Below are 26,370 nucleotides of genomic sequence, written 5' to 3'. Positions count from 1 at the left end.
CAAATTCGGATTGTTTTTTGTCTAAATCTTGTCTCTTCTTACAATCTTTCCTACACCCTAGGATTTTTCTGCTTGCCTCAAACACGTTTTTGACTCCATCAAGTTGCAGCAGTTTGTCAATCTGCGAGTCAAGTATTTTCGCTCCTGTCATCTTCCAAGGTCGAGTAGTTATCAACAAAACACAATGACTGTGTACGTCGGCCAGTTTTGGCAGGTTGTGACGAGTACCAATCTCTCTAGGTTTTCCAGTACCAATCCATTCATCTAGGCCATCAAGTAATACCAAGCAACGTTCACGTTTCATGATCTCATTAAGTAGTATGTATGCCTTTCCGCGATCTTCTTCAGACGAGTATATACTGTCAACTATCTGCTTTTTTATAATTTTCGCGATATCAAACTGATCAACCGATTCCCTTAATTGTATATGGAAGACAAATTTAAAGCCATTCAGACACGTTAAATCGTCAAAAACATTAGAGTCTCTCATCTGTGTATTAGAGTTGACACTGGAAGTCTTGCCATCAATTGGCAGCATCGTCACGGATGATTGTTCTGATGTAATTTTACACCAGTCCATGACCAATTTCGCAAGAAAAGTAGATTTCCCAGACCCTGCTTCCCCTTGAATAAATATCTGTTGATTTGGTTTGGTATCCGATAACAAAATATGTTGGTATGTCGAAATCTGTCTACCAGTTTTTTTGAAAAACCCTCTTTCCTTATCCATAAGTTGTATATTCGGTGGCATATAAATATCACGTAACTTTTCCTGAACATAGTCATCCAATGGAAAGGTATTTACGTGACAGAAACGTTTGCTGTAATGCTCCAACAACTTTCCAAGCATATCTGAAATCATGAATGGCAACATATGTGGTATACATTATTTGTAAGAATGTTCATAATTATATTAATCATTATTAAATAGTTAAAGCATTTGCTGTAATACTTTGTCAAATCTCCAAGCATTTCTGTTATAATTAAATGGGAACATATTTGGTATACATTAAAAAAAACAGAAGACTGTTCATAATTTTATTATTAATTATTAAATACGTAAGACATTTTTGTACAAATATTAATAAATTTAATAAAAGCTGGTTTAACCATTAAAGCTGTGTTATGTCCCCATGTTGGGCAGTGCACAGGTTTGTATACAGTAGTATCAACAAAGATATATAAATCTTGCAGGCAAACCTAAACCATTAGGAATGGGGCCCTATAGCAGCCCTAACTTTGAAAAAAACTGTAATCACTTTTTAATATTAATTTATACAGATTATGTGAACGTAACTTTTAAATGTTACCTTTGTGTGCACAAAATTTCGACACAATGCATTCATATTACCCTCGGAATTTATCAAATAGTATTTTGTATATAATAAGTACACATCAATACTTTGATATAAAGGTTTTGCACTGTATACTTTATCGTGATTTTCTCAGTTGAAAGTGTTTATAATTATGCATAATTGAAGAACAGAGTTATAAACCTTTTCCTGTGAGCTTACATTAGGGCTATGTAAAGTGCGCAGTGAATACCATCAGTCTATTTACATGTTCATACAAATACAACTACATTTATTAAAGCTGGTTTAACTATTATAGATCTGTTTTGTTCTAATGTTGCGCAGTGCACAGGCCTGTATACAGTTTATTAATATAAAGTGTGTTTAGCCACATCCTTATAATCGGAATGTGTAATGTGATCTAGACATGATAAATACCATTGTAGTTGCGATATAAAACATGCACCTTAGATAAATATTTAGATATATACAATATATAAGTTGGGGTTCGGAACTACACTGGCAACAACAGGTATTCCTTAACAAAAAAGGTATTTCGCAACAACAATAGTTTTGATTTAGTTTAACAGAGATTTGGGTTAGTGTACATACACATGCGCATCATGTGTGAGATAAAATGCATACTAAGTTGTCATGGAAGTTATGCTATACAATATTTTGACAAAAGTCGTTACTATTGTATCATGTTTTTGTCTGGCCATTTTGCGTAATATGAAATTTCATGATTAGGAATTTTTTTCGCACGAAAAGTTTAATGATTTGGGAAAAACCTATTTTAATATAAGTTAACTCTTTATAATAATTCAATTAGGAGAACAAAACTATATAATTTAAACTTATATAATTTGTAAGATGAAATTAAAAAAAATCTTTACGAACTTCAGAGTTTCTATTAAAAAATATAAACAAATGATATTGTTTTTGGAAAGTGAGAAAAAATCACATTGGGATATTTTCTTTGCAATTTCGGGTTGGGATAGAGTCCGTAGATAGGCCACAAAAAGGCCTGTTCCTAGACATTTTTTTATGCTATATTATGTTTTACGTATCAGATGTTTATCACTCTGTATCATTTACCGCGTATGTTGAGAAGTAGTACATATTAGATATTAATTACTGTGTATCATTTACCGCGTATGTTGAGAAGTAGTACATATTAGATATTAATTTCTCTGTATCATTTACCGCGTATGTTGAGAAGCAGTACATATTAGATATTAATTACTGTGTATCATTTACCGCGTATGTTGAGAAGTAGTACATATTAGATATTAATTACTCTGTATCATTTACCACGTATGTTGAGAAGTAGTACATATTAGATATTAATTTCTCTGTATCATTTACCGCGTATGTTGAAAAGTAGTACATATTAGATATTAATTACTCTGTATCATTTACCGCGTATGTTGAGAAGTAGTACATATTAGATATTAATAACTCTGTATCATTTACCGCGTATGTTGAGAAGTAGTACATATAAGATATTAATTACTCTGTATTATTTACCGCGTATGTTGAGAAGTAGTACATATTAGATATTAATTACTCTGTATCATTTACCGCGTATGTTGAGAAGTAGTACATATTAGATATTAATTTCTCTGTATCATTTACCGCGTATGTTGAGAAGTAGTACATATTAGATATTAATTACTCTGTATTATTTACAGCGTATGTTGAGAAGTAGTACATATTAGATATTAATTTCTCTGTATCATTTACCGCGTATGTTGAGAAGTAGTACATATTAGATATTAAGTACTTTCCGAAGACTCTACTGTTCTTACGCTTGGATAGTATAATCTACATGTCCTGTAAGTAATCCAATGAAATGATCACATAAACATATTTAATCTGCAGTAGTTAATTAGTATACATGTACGTAAACCTAAAGTGTTACACTTATTTATTAAAACAAGAAATGTGACAAAGATAGTGTTTTTCAATTATTAAAAAAATAATTGTTAAATTAAACCTTAAAAGCAAGATCTTTATCTTAGCTACATTCACACAAAATACCAGCGCAATACCTTTATCTTCTTTTAATGTATTGAGAGGAAAACAAGATTCTATTTTTCAGAACAATAACGTTGACCCAAATGCACAAAATGCAACAAAAAACAAGATGCGCTTGTGAAACACAATGTCCCCCTATATGATGTTTGACCTTGAAGGACGACCTTGACCTTGACCCTTCACCACTCAAAAAATGCAGCTCCATGAGATACACATGCATTTCAAATATAAAATTGCTTGCTTCAATATTGCAGAAGTTACATTACATGAGCAATTTTGACCCATATATTTGACCTTGAAGGATGACCTTCACCTTGACCTTTCACCACTCAAAATGTGCAGCTCCATGAGATACACATGCTTGCCAAATATCAAGTTGCTATTTTCAATATTGCAAAAGTATTCATAAAATAAGCGATTTGGGCCACATATATTTTACCTCTGACCTTGAAGGATGACCTTGACCTTTCACCACTCAAAATGTGCAGCTCTATGAGATACACATGCATGCCAAATATCAAGTTGCTATCTTCAATATTGCAAAAGTATTCATAAAATAAGCGATTCGGGCCACATATATTTGACCTCTGACCTTGAAGGATGACCTTGACCTTTCACCACTCAAAATGTGCAGCTCCATGAGATACACATGCATGCCAAATATCAAGCTGCTATATTCAATATAGCAAAAGTTATTGCAAAATGTAAAAGTTGGCGCAAACCAACCAACCAACAGACCAACCAACAGACCAACAGACAGGGCAAAAACAATATGTCCCCCACTACTATAGTGGGGGACATAAAAATGCCCCACCCCTTGGCAGCCATGTTTTTCAAGCAAACATAACCATTTTCAAACTCATCCAAGATTTCAATGAGACCAATCTTCTGACCAAATTTTATGAAGATTGGACAATAAATGTGGCCTCTAGAGTGTTAATAAGGCAAATGTTGACATCGAACAAATAATGGACGATGGACGACAGATGACGGACAAAAGGCGATCACAAAAGCTCACCATGAGCACGTTGTGCTCAGGTGGGCTAAAAATGGCTTGTTGCATATCAACTGAGTAGTTATCAGTATTTATTTTGAAACATCACTGACAAATAATTTATATGAGCCTCAAACCATTTCCTTCTGCAAAGATATGTACAGAGAACTACTCAGTTATGTGGAGTCTAATCGTGACCTGAGCTGACCACAGAGTATCACTTACCAGTACAGATAATGTTTATCTATCTCCTAATCGTCCAAAGAGTACCAGAACAATCAATAACAGTCAATAATCTGAGCATTAGGCGGACGCCTACATTTGGCTGAGTAGAAGGACTCTTACCTATTGTTGAATAGACAAGCTAACATCTAGGTTATATGTGTTCAAATCTGGGTCAACAGGTAAAGTAATGATATTCACTACTATTTTGACAATACTCTCAGAATTCCTTGAAATTCTTTAAAGCATAGGAAATACAAGAGTGTCAAACTGTCAGAAGATACGCCCGTTTGAAGGTTTTGAACAACTTGATAACTTAACCATTTGAGTGGCAAAATGATATATATATTTTTTTAATTAAGCAGCACATATTTGAAGTTTACCAAGATATCATCTAGACACAACTTCTGACCAAATTTGGTGAAGATTGGATGAAAACTAATAATTCAATTAGAGAGCGGACACCATGTGAAATGCTTGAAATGCACGAAGGGACCATGGGACCTAGTTTTTGACCCGGAATGACCCATATTTGAACTTGACCTAGATATCATTTAGACACAACTTCTGGCCAAATTTGGTGAAGATCGGATTAAAAGTACTTCAATTAGAGAGCGGACACCATGCTTAATCCTTGAGATGCACAAAGTGACCCCGTGACCTAGTTTTTGACCCAGCATGACCCATATTACAACCTGACCTAGATATTGTCTAGATACAACTTCTGACCAAGTTTGGTGAAGATCGGATGAAAACTACTTCAATTAGAGAGCGGACACCATGCTTAATCCTTGAAATGCACTAAGTGACCCCGTGACCTAGTTTTTGACCCGGCATAACCCATATTCGAACTTGACCTAGATTTTGTCTACATACAACTTTTGACCTAGTTTGGTGAAGATCCAATGAAAACTATTTGAGTAAGAGAGCGGACACTGCTGTTGACGCCGCCAACGCCCGCTAAGGGTGAAACTATTATACATCCCGTTTTGAAAAACGGGCGTATAATAACTTATTTAACTTTTGTGTAATAGATTTTTAATATCAGGGTAATCATGAAATCATACCAGGATAAACATTCAAGATTGGTTTCACTAATAGCGGAGGAAAAAAACAAACGCAGAGCCTAACCTACTAAATGTTTTCAGACCTTGCCCAAAACAAAGAATTTAATTTTGGCCGATTTTCAGCAACATTTACAGCCCATTGCCAATAATGATTGTAATAAGTTACATAACACAAGTTTTATGGGGAAAAAACACATAAAGAATCCCAAAATTGCTTGCAGTCTGTACTTATAACCTTCACACCACTAGTGTATGTGATTTTAATTTCCAATGAAATTAGTGGCAATGTACTAAATATCGAAATCGCAGCTAATTACCAAGTGTTCATGATGATTTTTGAATCGCTTATGCATAAGTAATATCCATTGTACAATGACATTAAATCGTGTAAGTTTTCTCATAACAAGCTAAGCTGGATTAGTATGTTGGTTTTAGGGTATGTATGGACATTGTAATCATACTAGTGTTACAAAAAGTATTCTCGTTTGTTTACTTGTATCCATTCCAAATGTTGTATACTTGTGTCGATTGTACCTCAGCATTTGATCTAAATGCATATGATCTAAATGATCAAGGGCATTCCATTTATTTGAAGCACAGTGGTTCTAAAAGTTAGTATTTATGTTAAAAAAGTTGTTTCAAATTGTATAATTGCATGCTTATAATTTAGTTATACCTTTACTGGACTGTTTGTAGGAAGTTTCAATGAAAGTAGTATTTCTTCCACGCTGCTCATTAATGTCCCTCAAGCGTTTTTCTGCGATCTCATCAAAATCCTGCGTGCGTTTGTCTGCATTATCATCAAAGTCTTTTTTCCGTGAGACTGTGAGTTCATCATACTCCTGCGTGCGTTTTTCTGCGTTCTCATCAAAGGCTTGCGTGCGTGAGACTGTGTGTTCATCATACTCCTGCGTGCGTTTTTCTGCGTTCTCCTCAAAGGCTTGCTTGCGTGAGACTGTGTTTTCATCATACTCCTGCATGCGTTTTTCTGCGTTCTCCTCAAAGGCTTGCGTGCTTGTGACTGTGTGTTCATCATACTCCTGCTTGCGTTTTTCTGAGTTGTCATCAAAGGCTTGCGTGCGTTTGACTGCGTTCCCATCAAAGTCTCTTTTGCCCAAGACAGTCACTTCATTATAATAGTTCATGCTTTTTTTTGCGTTTTTATCAAAATCTTGTTTATGCAATTCTGCCTCTTTTGCGAGCTCTTCCTTACATGTAACCATATAGTCTTTGATTTTCTCAATACACAATTCTGTGTTTTCTCTGAGCTCATTCACTGATGTGTTGACAGTAACTTTCAAGTGTTGCTTCAAAGTTGCATCCACAGCCTCCAGGAGACACATCATCTCCGATGTAGTCAAAAGTAAGGTGTCTTTTTCCAACTGTAAAAGAAAATTGTAACGGTTATATATATTTCAAGACAACTAAGAATATCACGTTTCGTGGGGTATAATAACACGATTCTTGTTGATTTTTTAATGAGCTTTGTTGGTACAAATTTTACTTTGCAATTTATAATATCAATCAAAATAACTTGATAGTTATACACAAAATAACACTGGCAGTGAAAATAATATTAAAGCACTTAACATTGTGAAGTGGTTACTTTATCTTTAATAACACTTAATGTCCTTTTTGTACTTTATATTTCATACATGTATATTGTTGTGAATGTAACGTAACGTTATTTGCCGCGCCGCGCTTAATCTGAAGTAAAAGGAAGAACCTGTACGCACAACGCTTTGTGTTAGTGATGTTGAATAGAGATCAATTAAGTATTAAAGGTTAACGCGCAATTGTGATTGAAATACCGAAATAGACAGTTGAGTGTACATGTAATTGAAATATGAGAGACACTTATTAAATTGTTGTTAAGAAATTGTTATTCAGAAATTGAGTGATAAACATTTGATATTCATTTCAAATCAACATGTATACTTGTGGTCAAATTAGTGTTACTGCAATCTTAAGATTTTAACGAATGATTCAGGATATCATAAGTAATGATACATATTCTCCTCTGATTGTTAATAATTGTCACTTTTCGCGGCCCCTAGAATGTTGTGAATGTAACGTAACGTTATTTGCCGCGCCGCGCTTAAGTGTATTACGTCCCTGACGTCACGCCATATTTGTTGTTGTTTATATACGTCATTGTTTATATTTGAATCTGAAGTAAAAGGAAGAACCTGAACACACAACGCTTTGTACCTTTATTATCCCACACGATCGCGATATATATATTAATATTCATATCAGGCAGTATGCAAGGTAAATGTTATGCTTAGTAAATCTTCATATATGATAATGATTTAAGTCTGATTTTGGATCGTCTCGATATTGTCAAGAAAAACGTTACAACCAAGTTTCATTAAGATTGAGCAATTAATATGGCCTTTAGAGCAGTATATAGGTTTTTGTAAGATTTTACCAGGAGGCCTAGTTTGTGGATGTTGACCCATATTTGAACTCTGCCTAGACATTGTCTAAATAAACATACATAATTCCATCTATATTTAGTCAAATAATTGGCCTTTATAGTGGTAACAAACGTTTTTGTACGATTGACCTGGTGACCTACTTTTTGGACAAATTATATTTTGATAAAAAAAACTCTGTCAAAGTTTCATCAAAATTGGAAAAAAATGTGGCGTTTTGAGTAGTAATGAGCTAAATGTTGAGTACACACACCGCACATCTCAACGGACACAAGTGTGATCACAATATCTCACCTTGACCACTTCATGCACAGAGTAGCTAAACACAGACAAAGAGCCAACATTTTGCCAAAGCTAGTTGCATCTAAAATTCCTGTCTTACAGATCATTTACAGATTAAGAACCTTTATCTGTAAAAGTTTGAGCGAGATCCATGCAGTATTTAAAAAGGATTTCAAATTAAACAAGCGATGTGTTTGTGAAACACTATGTCCCGAAATATTTGACCTTTGACCTTAAAGGATGACCTTGACCTTTCACCACTCAAAATGTGCGGCTCCATGAGATACACATGCATGCCCAGTATCAAGTTGCTATCTTCAATATTGCAAAAGTGTACATTAAATAAGCGATTATGACCCATATATTTGACCTTGAAGGATGACCTTGACCTTTCACATCTCAAATTGTGAAGCTCCATGAGATACACATGCATGCCAAATATGAATTTGCTATCTTCAATATTGCAAAAGTTATTGCAAATGTTAAAGTTTGCACAAACAAACACACAAACCAACCAACCAACCAACAGGGCAAAAACAATAATTATGTCCCCCGTTATAGTGGTGAAGGACATAAAAATGCAAGACTTTCGTTCGTATATAAAGACTTACGGATAAGTGTAAGGCTTAATGCCTCCCACTCGGTGTAAAGGCACTTACAGATGCAAATGTAGTGGGGATGAACATGCTTTTTTGCATCTAACAACCAGCATAAATTGTGTATGCCATTGGCGTTTTATCAGATCAGACGTTTATCGTCAAATCCAAGATTTTGAGTGAAACATTGAATTCCCATTATTTTACATCAGGCAGTTTTAAGACCGCACGAATATGTCTGTAATCTCACGATATTAGTAACAGTGAATTGATGGGACTTCAAATTTGTCATATACAGAAAACAGCCCAAACCACAACAGCAATTGTTGACAGCTGTAAGAGACCATTTACATGTACAAACTCTATAAAAAATATTATAAAACTATCTATCAGGGAAGGTTTTACGTTTCATGATGGTTGAGAAAAAAACATGACTTTAGATTGTTTGCAAGATTTACTACAATATTATTAGAAGTAGTCCCCTCTGCAACAAAACTTTTCGATAGACCTGAACTTTTTTTAATTTGCATATATATTACTAGAACTTATTGAATGTCTGCAACATTGTTTCTGATGATTCGGAAAAAATATAACTGCCAGAGTGTTAACAATGTTTGACAGTGATAATATTTTATAAAACAAGGAAATAAAACAGCCCCATCCCTTGCCAGCTAAGTTGTCCAGAAGCGTATAATTACTTTCGAGCCGAGATATGAAGATAATGAATATTGTGAGCAAGTTTTGTGTTGATTTATACACCATGCGAAAGATTGACACCCCCCCCCAAAAGCTTTTTTTCAAACCTGCCCTAACTATTAGAGCTGTAACGATTCACCCATCAAGCGATTTGATTCCATTTCGATACCAAATGGTCCAATTCGATAATTTTCAATTCGATTCAAATAAAAATATTTGCTGCTTATTTTGCAAATTATTTCATGTTTGGTATGTCCAAAGCATGAATTAATATGTTTGGTATTTGTTATTAATTTATTATGTTGTACATTAAGTGTTTAATTTTTTTAATAACATTTAAAAACACAACATTGTTTTAAAAGTAACAAATTTATTCAACAAAACCTCCTTTTGAGTTATTCTTAAATAACATAAAATGCACAATGTATCACATGTGATTAACAGAAAAAAAAAACAAAAAACATGCAAGTATATAAACAACTTCCAGATGACTTCTTAACAGAATGCACACAGTTTAGTAAACAAACTATACAGGGAACTTACGTCCACAAAACACATTTTGCAAGTTGCCCTTGCATCAGAACCTTTGCGAATCCTGAAATGTTCCCATACTTTTGATTTAAATTTTGACGGCGCGTCTTTCGTTGTGGTTGAAGAAGCAATTTTACCGGCTGATGTAATGCTCAGCATGTTATTCATTCATTCATAGGATGCAATATTGGCTATTGACCAATCACAAGACGTATTAAAAATGACAAGAACGTTTAGACGACGGATTTGAAAAGTAAGGTTTAAAATGCGGATCTATCGGGATTGCAGTGAATCCAAACGAAATTGGCCGTATTGGTATCGAAATCGAATCAGCGGCGTTGAACCGTTTTTTCGATGCATCGAACCTAATCGTTACAGCTCTACTAACTTTTCTGACAAGGTTTCACAAAATTGGCCAATCAATGTGGCCACTAGTGTTAACAGTTTAAATGCTGACGACGCACAAAAGACAATGCTGTAGAGAATGACGGACAAAAAGTGATCACAAAAGCTCTCCATGAGCGTGATACGCCCATAGAAGCTCAAAACGATAAGGGGAGGGTGCTTTATTGTTTCATATGATTAGCCAAATGGAGAAAAATGTCTGAACCAATATCTTCTTTTTTATGCAAGGGAACGTGCAAGTTGACAGGACATACATGTAACATTAACATACTACCTCTTCTAATTTCTTTACAGCATTTTGGGCATGGCTATCATGGCTTAGACTCAGACTTAAAATCTTGCCGGGATCCCTCAGCAGCTCTTTCAATGTTTTGAAGTAGTCTTGGAGATCCCTATCAGACAGTTTCATATCAGCAGAGTGACGCACAGCTTTATGGATTTCACGAGCCTAGTAGACAAACACATGACCAATATGCATTACAATATTATTAAATCTGACATTAAAGCCTATTGAAAAAACATGCCCAGGAACAATTGTGTTAGCGTTTATACATTGTATATCATAAAGTGTGTGATGCAAATAAAAACACTTCTGTTTCAACCTCCACTTTATTAATAAGCTTTGCTAAATGTTCAGTCTTTGTGATTAAAAGAAAACTTTTTAATTAATCTCCAAATAAGCTAAGTTATGTACATGTGTACACTATTCATATCAAACAATTTAAATCTAATGCTTGTTTGAAATTGAAGTGTTACATGTAGATCATATGAACATAAATAAATAACTTATATTTTGGGTAAATATATTGCTAGAGTACTAAGAACTGTTATAAGATTTTATAACATATTGCACTTTGAAAAATAATCGCAAATTCTTAAAATACATGTATCAATTGTTAAGAAGCTGCATGCTTTTGTAAGTGAATAAACAAATTTGCACACAGGAAACCGAAATATTTTGGACGGTACAGACTAGTTTCTGAAATAATATTAAATACAATTTACATTTAACTTTATTAATACCCATAAATCCTTTGATTAATTCAAGAAAAAAATACCATTGTCATATTCACATCATTTATGTATAACTAGAGCTTTGTCACATATAACCCCACATGCTGCATTCACACAGAATATTTTGCATGCTGTCTTCACAAAACAAGAGAAGCTACACTACTCGACCCACGATTTTTGCCTAAATCTCACAGAACCGCGTTTGGGCCAACATGACAAATCACGGTGATTCTCCGCGATTAGCCGCGATAACACTCTACGGGTGATTCGCGGTGATTCCGCCGTGATTTCACTGTGATCATCTTGCGATAAAGATCAGCTGTAGAATCAACGCGAAACACTGCGATAGGGCAATCGCCGTGATTTGCAGTGACTACTAAAAACAAGAGCATCGCCTTGCGGGTGCAGACCGCTCATCTATTTTCTTTTTAAAAGTGAAGGGACTCTCTATTTAAAACACAAAGGAGGGAGAGGTTGAGTGAAGAGGGGTGTATAATGGGTGTGTGGACATTTATTACATTATCTTCCAGAAATGCGGAAAAATGCAACAAAAAAAAAAAACGGGGAAGGGGGGATGGGGCGGGGAGAGGGGATTCTTGGGTGCGATGGTTTGACGGTATTTCAAAAATAAAATAATAAAAAATAAATATTTGTGTGTTTTAACCGTTTCAAAAAAAAATAAATTTGGGTTTGTGAGATGATCTTAAAAGAAAAAAAAAATTAGGGGGGGTGGGGGGGGGAGGGGATTCTTGGGTGCGATGGTTGGACGGTATTTCAAAAATAAAATAATAAAAATAAATATTTGTGTTTTTTTACCGTTTCAAAAAAACAACATTTTGGGGGGGGGGGGAATGGGGTGGGGGGAGGGGGGGGGTATAATAGTGTGAGGGTGTGGTGGTCATTTGTGAGATGATCTTAAAAGAAATAAAAAGAAAAAAAAATTGGGGGGGGGTGGGGTGAGGGGATTCTTGGGTGTGATGGTTGGACGGTATTTCAAAAATAAAATAATAAAAATAAATATTTGTTTTTTAACAGTTTCCAAAAAAAATTGGGAGGGGGGGATGGGGTGGGGGGGGGTATAATAGTGTGAAGGTGTGGTGGTCATTTGTGAGATGATCTTAAAAGAAAAGAAAAAAATTTAGAGGGGGTGGGGGGGGGGAGGGGATTCTTGGGTGCGATGGTTGGACAGTATTTCAAAAATAAAACAAGGGACAAAATTGTCACAAAACCAGGTTTTCATTGTGAAAAAAAATTGATAAAGGGAGACTACTCAAACTGAACTTTTAAAATGAACAAACAAAATTAACCCCCTTTGTAAGTTTGTTTCAAAATAAATCTATTTTTAGTCGTGGCGACCTTGACATTGGAGATATTGATGTGATTCTTTTGTGAGACACACCGTCCCATGATGGTGAACAAATGTGCCAAATGATTTTAAAATCTCACAATGAATGACATAGTTATGGCCCGGACAAGCTCATTTATGGCCATTTTTGACCTTTGAACTCAAAGTGTGACCTTGACCTTGGAGATATCGACGTAATTATTTCGCGCGACACACCGTCCAATGGTGGTGAACAAATGTGCCAAATGATTTTAAAATCTGACAATGAACGACATAGTTATGGCCCGGACAAGCATGTTCCGCCCGCCAGCCAGCCAGCCCGCCCGCATTCGCCAATCTAATAACCAGTTTTTTCCTTCGGAAAACCTGGTTAATAATAAAAATAAATATTTGTGTTTTTAACCTTTTAAAAAAAAATATTTTTGGGGGGGTGGGGTGGGGGGGTATAGTGTGAGGGTGTGGTGGTCATTTGTGAGATGATCTTTAAAAAATAATAATAATAATAAATTTAAGGTTTTTTTTGTCACAATATTGCACTATATATTCAGATAAAAGGAAACGTCTTGAGGGGCATAACTTTGGACAAAATAATACATAAAATACAAAATAATAAAGTTTAGCAACTTTAAATTTCAAAGGGCCATAACTCTCTAAATAAATCATCTAACCAGAACCCACTAATACATGTAACATGCGCATCTCCTCAAGGTAGTTCATTAAGCTTCATTGTATTCCAGTCAGTAGTTGGGGAGAAATAGCCCGGACAAGAATTGCAATATATGTACAGTTTATAGAAAATTTCAAAGGGCCATGACTCTGGGAAAAATCATCCGACCATAACCGGCTGATAATATGCACATCTCCTGTTGGTAGTGAAGCTTCCCATAAAGTTTCATTGAATTCCCGTAAAAAGTTGCTAAGAAATAGCTCGGACAAGAATTGCACTATACGTACAATGGAAAATTTCAAAGGGCCATAACTCTAAGAAAAATCATCCGACCAGAACCAGCTGATAATATGCACATCTCCTCTTGGTAGTGAAGCTTCCCATAAAGTTTCATTGAATTCCAGTCATTAGTTGCTGAAAAATAGCCAGGACAAGAATTGCACTATATGTACAGTTAATGGAAAATTTCAAAGGGCCATAACTCTGTGAAAAATCATCCGACCAGAACTGGCTGATCATATGCACATCTCCTCTTGTTAGTAAAGCTTTCCATAAAGTTTCATTAAATTCTGGTCACTAGTTGCTGAGAAATAGTCCGGACAAAAATTGTGCACAGACGGACGGACACACGCACGGACAGACGAAGCGGCGACTATATGCTCCCCACCAATTTTTTGGGGGGGAGCATAAAAAATGAACTGTGATTCCAATTTATATAAGATGGGTGTTACTCGTAATTATCGGTGGATTAACAAACTGACAAAACTAGCTGGACATAATGATTATACGTAATTAATAGACCTTTGATCAATTTTGTTTTTTCTTTAATTACTTTTGCCGACTTTCTTTAACCGTGCCGTCTGCAAAGTCTGCAAAAAACCCTGCAATTATCGGATGGTCAATCAATTATCACGTAATCACTGCTGCTAATTACCCAGTTAGTGCGCACGCACTATTTAGACGGTGACATGTGTATTGGAAGAGATGAGATAAGATAAACAATGCCCGGGGTATTCCCTCGAACAAACCGAGTTTCAAATACTAAAACATTAATTTCAATTAGGAGCACAGCGGGATTTATTACCATGGAACTCGAGATGTTAACTGACTGACGCACAGGTCAAATTTTCTATGCGTCATAATGACGCAGGGCAGAAAAAAAGGGTTGCGTCAAACACGAGTCATTTTTAATTTGCTCGCATCAAAACGCAGGATTCTGCGTCTTTTGAAATCATTGGCTTCAAAGTAACTGTTAATCAAACAGTTTATTGCATAATCAAAAACGCAATTATCACTCCCCCATTTGCGGTATCCTACAGCTATGTGCGAACACGTTTTTGTTTGTTTTATATACGGCATTTAAAAAGACAAAAAAAATACATGTTGACATTTAAAAAAGGATACTCTCTTATATCTGCTAACAATACTAATAATCTCATATTGCTACATCGCTGTGAAGATTATACATGTAATGTAGGAAAATCGTACTTCACCGCGTTTGACCGTGAACGCGGTGAGTCACGGTGAATCACCACGGAGATTCTATTTATAGCATTTGCGTGTTGGTGATTTAGGCAAAAATCGTTAGTCGCGTAGTGTTCAATGTACTTTATGGCGATTTTAAAGAATTATTATGCCATTCTCATTCATGGCCATTTTGACTTTTGAACTCTTGAATTCTTTCGCATGACACGCCGTCCAATGACTGTTAATATAATTAATGTACAGAGTAATTTTAAAATCTCACAATGAATGACATAGTTACTTCTTTCACATAACACACCGTCCAATGATTGTGTACAAATGTACAGAGTAATTTTAAAATCTCACAATGAATGACATAGTTATGGCCTGGACAAGATCATTTATGGCCTTTTCTGACCTTCAAACTCAAAGTGTGACCTTGACGTTGGAGATATCAACGTAATTCTTTCGCATGACACATGGTCCAATGATTGTGAACAAATGTACTGAATAATTTTTAAATCTTACAATGAACCTTATAGTTATGGCTCAGACAAGCTCATTTATGGCCATTTTTTACCTTTGAACTCAAAGTGTGACCTTGATCTTGGAGATATTGAAGTAATTCTTTCGCATGACACACTGTTCAATGATGGTGAACAAATTTGCCAAATGATTTTAAAATCTCACAATAAATGACAAAGTTATGGCTTGGACAAGCATTTGACCTTTGAACTCTAAGTGACTAGTGTGACCTTTACCTTGGAGATATCGACATACTTCTTTTGCATGACACACCGTACCATGATGGTGAACAAATGTACCACGTCATTTTAAAAACTAACAATAAATAACATAGTTTCGCTTTAAAACGCACTAAGTGACCCCGTGACCTAGTTTGACCCTGCATGACCCATATTAAAACTTAACCAAGACATCATCTATATGTAGATACAAGTTCGGACCAAGTTTGGTGAAGATAGAATAAAATTTTCGGGACAGACCGACAGAATGACCGACTGACAAAGTGACTCCTACATGTATATAGCCCCCATTACCAATGGTAATGGGGGTATAATTAATACGAAATACTTATATTTGAACATATGCAGTAAAAATACCATACAAACATTGCTTGTGTCAGAGACACTGCAGTTCTTACCTTATACAGGAGGCACGCAGGCGTGTGAGTTGTGGGCTTTCCTGTTGTTATTGGAAAAGACAACAAGCTTTCAAAGCGCTTGCAGTTTAGCATATAACTGACGACTCCGTTGAAGTCTATTTCTTTAAATGTTGTCTTGTCAGCATATCCATCTGTTTGGATAAAACACTTGGCAAGTTCACAATATCCCCGGCTTGATGATTGCCATAATTGCGCAGATGTATTCTTCGAAGACCAACAGTTGGGTTGATAATTATACCGATGCTCTTTGATAATTTCCTGACAAACGTTATCACAAATATTCCTTGGACATTTTTTCTTCTTCAGTAACTTTGCTGTAGAACAACTGGTACAAGATCTACCAGTCAATTTCAAGTAAATGTGCTGGTGAAAATTCTGAGCCTCGTTGGTAACAAAATTCTCTAAGCCAGGCTTTGCAATATCTAAAGCTAGCCACGCCTTCAACCAGTTTGTCCGTTCCTTCTCCTTAAACACATCACCTAAACTCGCCATTTTGTTAGCAACAACTAAATTGTCTTTATGAGAGTGGACTTTTTTCATAGGAGCAGGCCATTTTTTCGGTGTCACCTATAATATATAAATAACACATTATTAAACATACACAAATGTAGTGAAATTATTCTAACTAAAAGTTTTGATTAGTTGATTAGTATTTATAACATTTGATTTATCACAAGGCTACACAATATGCATACATTTTTACTTTACATGTATATGTAAGATGAACTGAGCAGACTAATTAACGTAAGGCTATCACACAATAAGCAGACGTGTTTAATTAAAGCTCAGATGGATTGAGTAGACTAATTAACGTAATTCTAGCACACAATAAGCAGACATCTTATGTAAGCTCATACGGACTGAGCGGACTAATTAATGTAAGGCTATAACACAATAAGCAGACATCTTATGAAAGCTCAGATGAATTGAGCGGACTAATTAATGTAAGACTATAACACAATAAGCAGACATCTTGTGAAAGCTCAGATGAATTGAGAAGACTAATTAACGTAATTTAAGGCTATCACACAATAAGCAGACATATTATGAAAGCTCAGATGGACTGAGCGGCCTAATAAATGTTAAGCTATCACACAATAAGCAGACATCTTATGAAAGCTCATATGGACTGAGCGGACTTATTTACGTCAAAGTTACGTTTCACCGGTAGGGGACAATAAGCAGACCTCTTATGAAAGCCCAGATAGACTGAGGGGACTAATTAACGTAAGGCTCAGAGAGAATTCAGTGCTCCACCTAGGATTTGTAGAATTTGAAAGGCAAGGTAGTAGTAGTAGTAGTAGTAGTAGTAGTAGTAGTAGTAGTAGTAGTAGTAGTAATAGAGTAGTAGAGTAGTAGTAGTAGGTGGTGGTGGTGGTAGCAGAAGAAATAGTAGTAGTAGTAGTAGTAGTAGTAGAAGTAGTGGTAGTAGTAGTAGTAGTAGTAGTAGTAGTAGTAGTAGTATAGTAGTAGTAGTAGTAGTAGTAGTAGTAGCATAGTAGTAGTAGGTAGTAGTAGTAGTAGTAGTAGTAGTAGTAGTAGTAGTAGTAGTAGTAGTAGTAGTAGTAGTAGTAGTAGAGTAGTAGTAGTAGTAGTAGTAGTAGTAGTAGTAGTAGTAGTAGTAGTAGTAGTAGTAGTAGTAGTAGTAGTAGTACATGTAGTAGTAGTAGTAGTAGTAGTAGTAGTAGTAGTAGTAGTAGTAGTAGTAGTAGTAGTAGTAGTTGTAGTAGTAGTAGTAGTAGTAGTAGCAGCAGTAGAAGCAGTAGTAGTAGTAGTAGTAGTAGTAGTAGTAGTAGTAGTAGTAGTAGTAGTAGTAGTAGTAGTAGTAGTAGTAGTAGTAGTAGTAGTAGTAGTAGTAGTAGTAGAAGTAGTAGTAGTAGTAGCAGCAGCAGCGACAGCAGCAGCAGTAGTAGTAGTAGTAGCAGTAGTAGTAGTAGTAGTAGTAGTATGCATTACAAAAATGCAGTTAGCCTTACATTTGGTAAAATTTAAATATATTACAAGGGAGGCAAATCTGTAACAATAAATTTAAACTTATTGCATTTGTTTCCCCTGTAGTTTATTACCTCCCCTGTCCTGCTTATATTTATATTAATCAACAAAATTAAACATTAACACAATATTTAATATACAAAATATACAAAAAATCTCATATTCTGATAATATTTTTACTGATCCACTGTATTTTACTAAAAGGATGATGTTTCATTGGACTGATAATTATAGATTTAGGATTACAGACCAGTTGCTTCAGTAATATTGTTCAGAGTGTGCCCTGTTGGCGGCGTATGCATTCTTGAATTATCATTCAAAAACCATTTTACTATTTCAAGTCACCGTGACCTTGACCTTTGACCTAGTGACCTCAAAATCAATAGGGGTCATCTGCGAGTCATGATCAATGTACCTATGAAGTTTCATGATCCTAGGCCCAAGCGTTCTTGAGTTATCGTCTGACAACCATCTGGTGGACGGACGTACCGACCTACTGACCGACCGACATGAGCAAAGCAATATACCCCCTCTTCTTCGAAGGGGGCATAAAAAAATATTATAATGTGGGGTGTGGTAATTTATAAGAGGTTTAAAAAAACTAGTGACTTGAAAATCAATAGGGGTCATCTGCAAGTCATGATCAATCTACCTATGAAGTTTCATGATCCTAGGCATATGCGTTCTTGAGTTATCAACCGAAAACCATAAGGCATATTACTATTTCGGGTCACCGTGACCTTGACCTAGTGACCTCAAAATCAATAGGGGTCATCTGCGAGTCATGATCAATCTACCCATGAAGTTTCATGATCCTAGGGGTATGCCTTCTTGAGTTATCATCCGGAAACCATTTTACTATTTCGGGTCACCGTGACCTTGACCTTTGACCTAGTGACCTCAAAATCAATAGGGGTCATCTGCAAGTCATGATCAATCTACCCATGAAGTTTCATGATTCTAGGCGTATGCGTTCTTGAGTTATCATTCAAAAACCATTTTGCTATTTCTGGTCACCGTGACCTTGACCTTTGACCTAGTGACCTCAAAATCAATAGGGGTCATCTGCGAGACATGATCAATGTACCTATGAAGTTTCATGATCCTAGACCCAAGCGTTCTTGAGTTATCATCTGACAACCACCTGGTGGACGGACCGACCGACCGACAGACCGACCGACATAAGCAAAGCAATATACCCCCTCTTCTTCGAAGGGGGGCATAATAAATTACAATATGTAAATGTAATTATGTCATGAAATTTAATTTAACAATAGTCAGAAACACAATTCCCCCTTCTGCGCCAATTTGAAGCCATATATTTGACCTTTGACCTTGAAGGAGTACCTTGACCTTTCACCACTCAAATGAGATACAAGCCAAATATCAAGTTGCTATCTGAAGCGACATAGAAGTAATGAGTATTTTTCAAAACCTAAACGCAAAACCTAAACACAAAGTGTGACGGAAAGACAGACTGACAAACAGACGGACAGTGCGATCACTATATGCCCACCTTCAGGGGCATAAAAATACTTTTTACGAGGAATGGACAGGGAGAGGCCTCAGAACAGCGCACCCTTCCATTTGGGTCTAGCTGGAGCACTGCTGGATATATATATGCTCTGGAAAAAGTGTGAATTAGGCCTTATGAACTTAAATTGAGACTTTCACCATAGGCCTATAGGAACCTATTTTGTTGCATGTGACACTCTGTCTCATAATGCTGATCACATATGCTGAGTTATTTCATAGTGTTTCATTGTTGGTTGAAGTTAAGTTATGCATCATACAAAACTAAAGACTGATTATATCAATATGGCTGTTGACTTTGAACTGTGACCTACATTTTGTAGTAAGGTTCTTATGCACACACTCCGCCTCAACATGCTGCCAAGTTATTTGAAAACGAATCAATATTGCATAAAGTTATGCTTCAGAAGAAGTGTTATTGACAAATATCTTTAATTTGATTTACATGTAACACTTGTTATAGGAATGCCAGAGCAGACTGGGTAGGCTGGAGCCTTATTTTTTCCTTCAAGGTCAATTACGTGTCCATAAACAAATTTCAAATGGTCAAAAAACTGATGAGAGTGCTTTTTTTTAGTAGAAATCAGGGATACGTACAATCTCTCCAGACACATACAGGTTATTAGAAAGAACCACAAAAGACATGTCTCACATTGTTAAATGGCTTTTATTTGAGAAGAGAAAAGGAAATCTTTAGAAATAGGCACTACTTTTGAATGGACCACGGAGAGATACAAAATGTTTTAGTGTAATGTATCCTTGTGGAATTTTTCCCACGGAACCTGATACCAATTTAGACTGTGAAGTTGAACCAAGTACCAAAAGAACAAAAAAGATTGATACAAAGTATGAGGTACACTTTGATAGGTTGTATTACAGTAGCAGATCAAACATTAACCTATAAAATTTATTGTTGTGGTATAGGGAATAATCTACATGTGCCAGGGCTCAACATTAACCTAAAAACCAACTTGCCCTGCTGGGCAAGTACTTAGAAAATCTACTTGCACTTAACGTAAAGCCATTTGCCCAAACTTGAAATATCACATTAACTGTTAACCTCATATTTTATAATGAAGATCAAAATGATACACCACAAAACCTTTTTTATTTATGCACATTAAACAAAATGATTACAGCAATAAAAGTCTAATTAAAGTCTAAATTAAATGCTTTGTTCTTTTTTGGACTTGCCCGGTCGGACAACTAGATTATAAAACAAGGGCTGTTTGTAAAACATGCATGCCCCCCTATATGGGCTATAAGTTATAGTAGCAGCCAGTGGTGGTGGTGGTTGTGGTGGTGGTGGTGGTGGTGGTGGCGGCGGCGGCGGCGGTGGTGGTGGTGGTGGTGGTAGTAGTAGTACTAGTGGTAGTACTAGTACTAGTACTTGTAGTAGTAGGTAGTAGTAGTAGTAGTAGTAGTAGTGGTAGTTGGTAGTTAGTAGTTAGTAGTAGTAACTAGTACTAGAAGTGGTTGTAGTAGTAGTAGTTAGTAGTTAGTAGTTAGTAGTAGTAGTAGTAGTAGTAGTAGAAGTAGTAGTAGAAGTAGTAGTAGTAGAAGTAGTAGTAGTAGTAGTAGTAGTAGTAGTAGTAGTAGTAGTAGTAGTAGTAGTAGTAGTATAGTAGAAGTAGTAGTAGTAGTAGTAGTAGTAGTAGTAGTAGTAGTAGTAGTAGAAGTAGTAGTAGTAGTAGTAGTAGTCGTAAAAGAAGTAGTAGTAGAAGAAGTAGCAGTAGCAGCAGCATTACAATGTATTTTTTTTAAGAATGATCAAATGGGAAAAGGTAACCTAGCACTGGCAGTAAATATGGGGCTCATTTACAAGTGAGATTTAGAGTCTCTGCTGTAAAATGAGATTTTTAATGAATTAAAGGGAGGCAAATGCTATAATAAAAAGGACATGCATAAACGGTAGTTGTTTCCCTTGTTTGAACCATGCTAAATCCTTAATATGCCTTTTTCCAGTTACTGTGACCTTCACCTGTGACCTTGACCTTTGACCTAGTGACCTCAAAATCAATAGGGGTCATCTGCGAGTCATGATCAATGTACCTATGAAGTTTCATGATCCTAGCCCCAAGCGTTCTTGAGTTATCATCCGGAAACCACCTGGTGGACGGACGGACGGACCAACCGACCGACCGACATGAGCAAAGCAATATACCCCCTCTTCTTCGAAGGGGGGCATAATAACTTGCCCGGACCAAACTTTTACTTGCCAGGGGCATAGGACAACCGTTAATGTTCAGCCCTGTGTACGTCCCGCGTCTATGACGCACAAATATCAAAATAGACGCATAGTTTTGAACAAGGGCTGTTTGTAAAACATGCATGCCCCCCCATATGGGCTGTCCGTTGTAGTGGCAGCCATTGTGTGAAAACGATTTTTGTCACTGTGACCTTGACCTTTGACCTAGTGACCTGAAAATCAATAGGGGTCATCTGCGAGTCACGATCAATGTACCTATGAAGTGTCATGATCCTAGGCAAAAGCGTTCTTGAGTTATCATCCGAAAATCATTTTACTATTTCGGGTCGCCGTGACCTTGACCTTTGACCTTGTGACCTCAATATCAATAGGGGTCATCTGCGAGTCATGATCAATCTACCTATGAAGTTTCATGATCCTAGGCGTATGCGTTCTTGAGTTATCATCCGAAAACCATTTTACTATTTCGGGTCACCGTGACCTTGACCTTTGACCTAGTGACCTCAAAATCAATAGGGGTCATCTGTGTCTCATGATCAATCTACCCATGAAGTTTCATGATCCTAGGCGTACGAGTTCTTGAGTTATCATCCGGAAACCATTTTACTATATATGTTCACCGTGACCTTGACCTTTGACCTAGTGACCTCAAAATCAATAGGGGTCATTTGCTAGTCATGATCAATCTACCCATGAAGTTTCAGGATCCTAGGCATATGCGTTCTTGAGTTATCATCCGGAAACCATTTTACTATTTCGGGTCACCGTGACCTTGACCTTTGACCTAGTGACCTCAAAATCAATAGGGGTCATCTGCGAGTCATGATCAATGTACCTATGAAGTTTCATGATTCTAGCCCCATGTGTTCTTGAGTTATCATCCGGAAACCACCTGGTGGACGGACCGACATACTGACCGACCGACCGACATGAGCAAAGCAATATACCCCCTCTTCTTCGAAGGGGGGCATAAATATGTGCGTCCACTCAGACGCATTGCTGAAACGAATCCATTAACACATACGCGAATCACGTTAAGTATGAACCATCTTGGGTGTGAGTCTGAAGTGTAGCGATGAACACTGAGTTTAACCAAATGAGGCTTGAAGACTGCAACAAGTCTTTTGATTGGATCTAGTCAAGCCGCTGCTGTATAATACAAACCAATTAGAATCGACCATTTAAATAGAGTGTGTTATGATATTTTCTAGAGTCCCTGGATGAAAACCTGCTTTAACTTTTTGTAACTTAGTCATAAACAAGGGCTGTTTGTAAAACATGCATGCCCCCCTATATGGGCAATAAGTTGTAGTAGCAGCCAGTGGTAGTGGTGGTGGTGGTGGTGGTGGTGGTGTGGGTGGGGGTGGTGGGGGTGGTGGTGGGGGTGGTGGTGGTGGTGGTGGTGGTAGAAGTAGTGGTGGTGGTAGTAGTGGTAGTAGTAGTAGTAGTAGTAGTGGTAGTAGTAGTAGTAGTAGTAGTAGTAGTAGTAGTAGTAGTAGTAGTAGTAGTAGTAGTAGTAGTAGTAGTAGTAGTAGTAGAAGTAGTAGTAGAAGTAGTAGTAGTAGTAGTAGTAGTAGTAGTAGTAGTAGTAGAAGTAGAAGTAGTAGTAGTAGTCGTAGTAGTAGTAGTAGAAGTAGTAGTAGTAGTAGTAGTAGTAGTAGTAGTAGTAGTAGTAGTCGTAGTAGTAGTAGTAGTAGTAGTAATAGTAATAGTAGTAGCAGTAGCAGCAGCAGCATTACAATACCAATACTTAAGAATGATCAAATGGGAAAAGGTAACCTAGCACTGGCAGTAAATATGGGGCTCATTTACAGGTCAGATTTGGAATCTCTGCTGTAAATGAGATTTTGAATGAATTAAAGGGAGGCAAATCTGTAATAAAAAGAACATGCATAAACCGTAGTTGTTTCCCTTGTTTGAACCATGCTAAATCCTAAATTTATAATGCCTATTTCCAGTAACTGTGACCTTCACCTGTGACCTTGACCTTTGACCTAGTGATCTCAAAATCAATAGGGGTCATCTGCGGGTCATGATCAATGTACCTATGAAGTTTCATGATCCTAGCCCCAAGCGTTCTTGAGTTATCATCCGGAAACCACCTGGTGGACGGACCGACCGACCGACCGACCGACATGAGCAAAGCAATATACCCCCTCTTCTTCGAAGGGGGGCATAATAATACAGAAAAATGCCTCCGAAATAAGGTGTTGAAGCTAAATCCAAAACAAACAACTCTAAACTTTAATAATGGTAGGCCAACGGCTCGCAATTCGGACGTTAACAATAATATTATCAAGCTCGCAATTCGGATGTTAACAATAATATTATCATCGATTTGAATCAAGTTGAAATGTTGTAACAGGTTACATTCATGAAACAGATAATTTTAAAGCCTATGTGAAGGCAAAAAAGATAGTGATGACCCTGAAATTGCTTTTTTGGTTTCAACATGTTTTTGAGATTATTAAAAGTTTATTGCAAAATATAGTATTTGAGCTAGTGTGATTTAGACTCATTTTCTTCACTACTTGGTATCTTTCAAAATTTGGGACCCATTCTTTTTCAAGGTGGACTCATTAATTTTGGCCTGGGACTGATTGCAGTCTGCGAAATAAGCGCACGCCCGTTGGCCTGGGCGTGTAAATTATAGCTCTGGCCTATTAAAATTGCCATATTGTACGCCCGTCGGGCCAGTAGAAATTCCGTGTATCAATATTGTTTCATTTTTAAATGTGATAAAAGTCATTATTTTGTGAGTACTTTGCGAAGATTTCCCACAGAACTTCGTTCAACTTCGCCTAAAATACGAGATTTAAACGCGTTCCGATTGGTCCATACATTCAACGGTCATTTTCGAGTCGTAACACAGGCCACGTGGTGAACAATTTAGACTGGTTATTTACTATTGGCACACGTCATGCTGATGTGTTTTCTGCTGAAGTAAACTTATCAACGTACGCGGCTTGCATTTCCGGAATAAACATCGTTTTACTTTGTAACCTTGTTTGTGAGTTTATTTCCAAAGTTGTAAGTCCCTACGCGCATAAGGCTGCATAATGCTTAAATACGTAGCTGGAGCGAAGCCAGGCAAGAAACTGCCCACTTCTGATCGTAAGTCAACAAATGACTATGAAAAATCACGGAAACGTGAATTTCAAGAAAAGTGGTAAAAAATCAGTGATGAAGGAAAAGCTACTTCTGTAAAACAGAGTTTAACAAGCTACGCTTAAAAACACAGCATAAGAAAAAAGTCAACATGTATGATAAAAGTATGCCATCTATGCCTTCACTTGTCAAGTAAACTTCTGGAAAATAACTATCAGGTTGCTTGTTTTACAGGATATGGTTTCTGACTAAGAGGATCTCCAGGATTGACATGACGCCTTATCAGTGATCGCTCCGCCCACTTAATCACGTGGCTCAGCATGAAGAAAACATAGACAAGCTAACACCAAAATGGCTTCTTTGCCTATAGACTGCATATAGATTTACGCGATATTCCGGATGATTTTATGGACTTGTTTAACACCATATTACACGTGTAAAGGGGTTGATGCCATTTAGTTATTCTGCAAATGCAAAAAATATAAGATTAAAGAGAACATCAGCTATTTATAACGGGTAAATCGGTACATTAAACACGCTCTCAAACGCTTGCGCGTTTCCCGAAATCGAACCCGTTATTACGTGTAATGGTGGTATTTGCAATAAATTAACACTTCACCGGTATTTACCCGTGTTATTAACAAAATTATTACAGAAACATTCCCCCCTACCCGTGTATTTGACACGAAATAGCGCTTTATAACTGGGAATTCGGTGAAGTTTTACGCGCTTTCTGACGCCGGGTGGGTACCTCAATCCTACATGTTATTGCGTATAAAAGTGATATTAATCATATTAAACATTGCTTATGGGACATTTATCAATCACTATAATTTGAAGCGCAAAACCAACACAGTCGTTTGGACATAGTCTGATATAAAATTAGCGTTGTACGAAAGGGAATACGGTCAGGCTATTATAAATTAATAAGGCTACCAATATCAGACGCTCGCGCAGGTACCGACTTCCGCGAAGATACCGCATTTATTGTTTAACTTATATCAGTAATAATAACTCTTTTACAATAGCATTTATCGATACGTATTTATTAAAATAATAACAAAATGGTTTTCACTTGTTTCTGACACACACAGAAACGCGATTTTTAACGGGGATTTCGTAAAGTTACACGAATTGGGTACCAAAATTCTCAATTATTTTACATGCACACATAATACATACTTAATAATGCTTAGTTATTGCTTATATGACATTTCCAGTTTGTGAAATAAATAAATGTTCTTTAAAGGGGATCTCAATTATTTTTTAAGCTTCCACTCGCTCTTGTCAAG

General features: G+C 36.6%; 1 protein-coding gene across 2 annotated transcripts in view; it reads right to left on the bottom strand.

Moving 5' to 3' along the window:
• LOC127841392 (uncharacterized) overlaps positions 1–26,370 on the bottom strand; it is a 605,785-nt gene that overhangs the window by 159,630 nt on the left and 419,785 nt on the right. For both annotated transcript variants that reach the window (XM_052370211.1, XM_052370210.1), the window contains one exon: positions 250–852. In XM_052370211.1, the coding sequence (XP_052226171.1) occupies positions 250–852 (603 nt within the window). The remainder of the gene's footprint in view (positions 1–249; positions 853–26,370) is intronic.

Source organism: Dreissena polymorpha, chromosome 8, assembly GCF_020536995.1.
Source record: "Dreissena polymorpha isolate Duluth1 chromosome 8, UMN_Dpol_1.0, whole genome shotgun sequence".
NCBI lineage: Eukaryota > Metazoa > Mollusca > Bivalvia > Myida > Dreissenidae > Dreissena > Dreissena polymorpha.
Note: the sequence above shows the minus strand (reverse complement) of the source record. Positions and strands in the feature narration are given on the sequence as shown.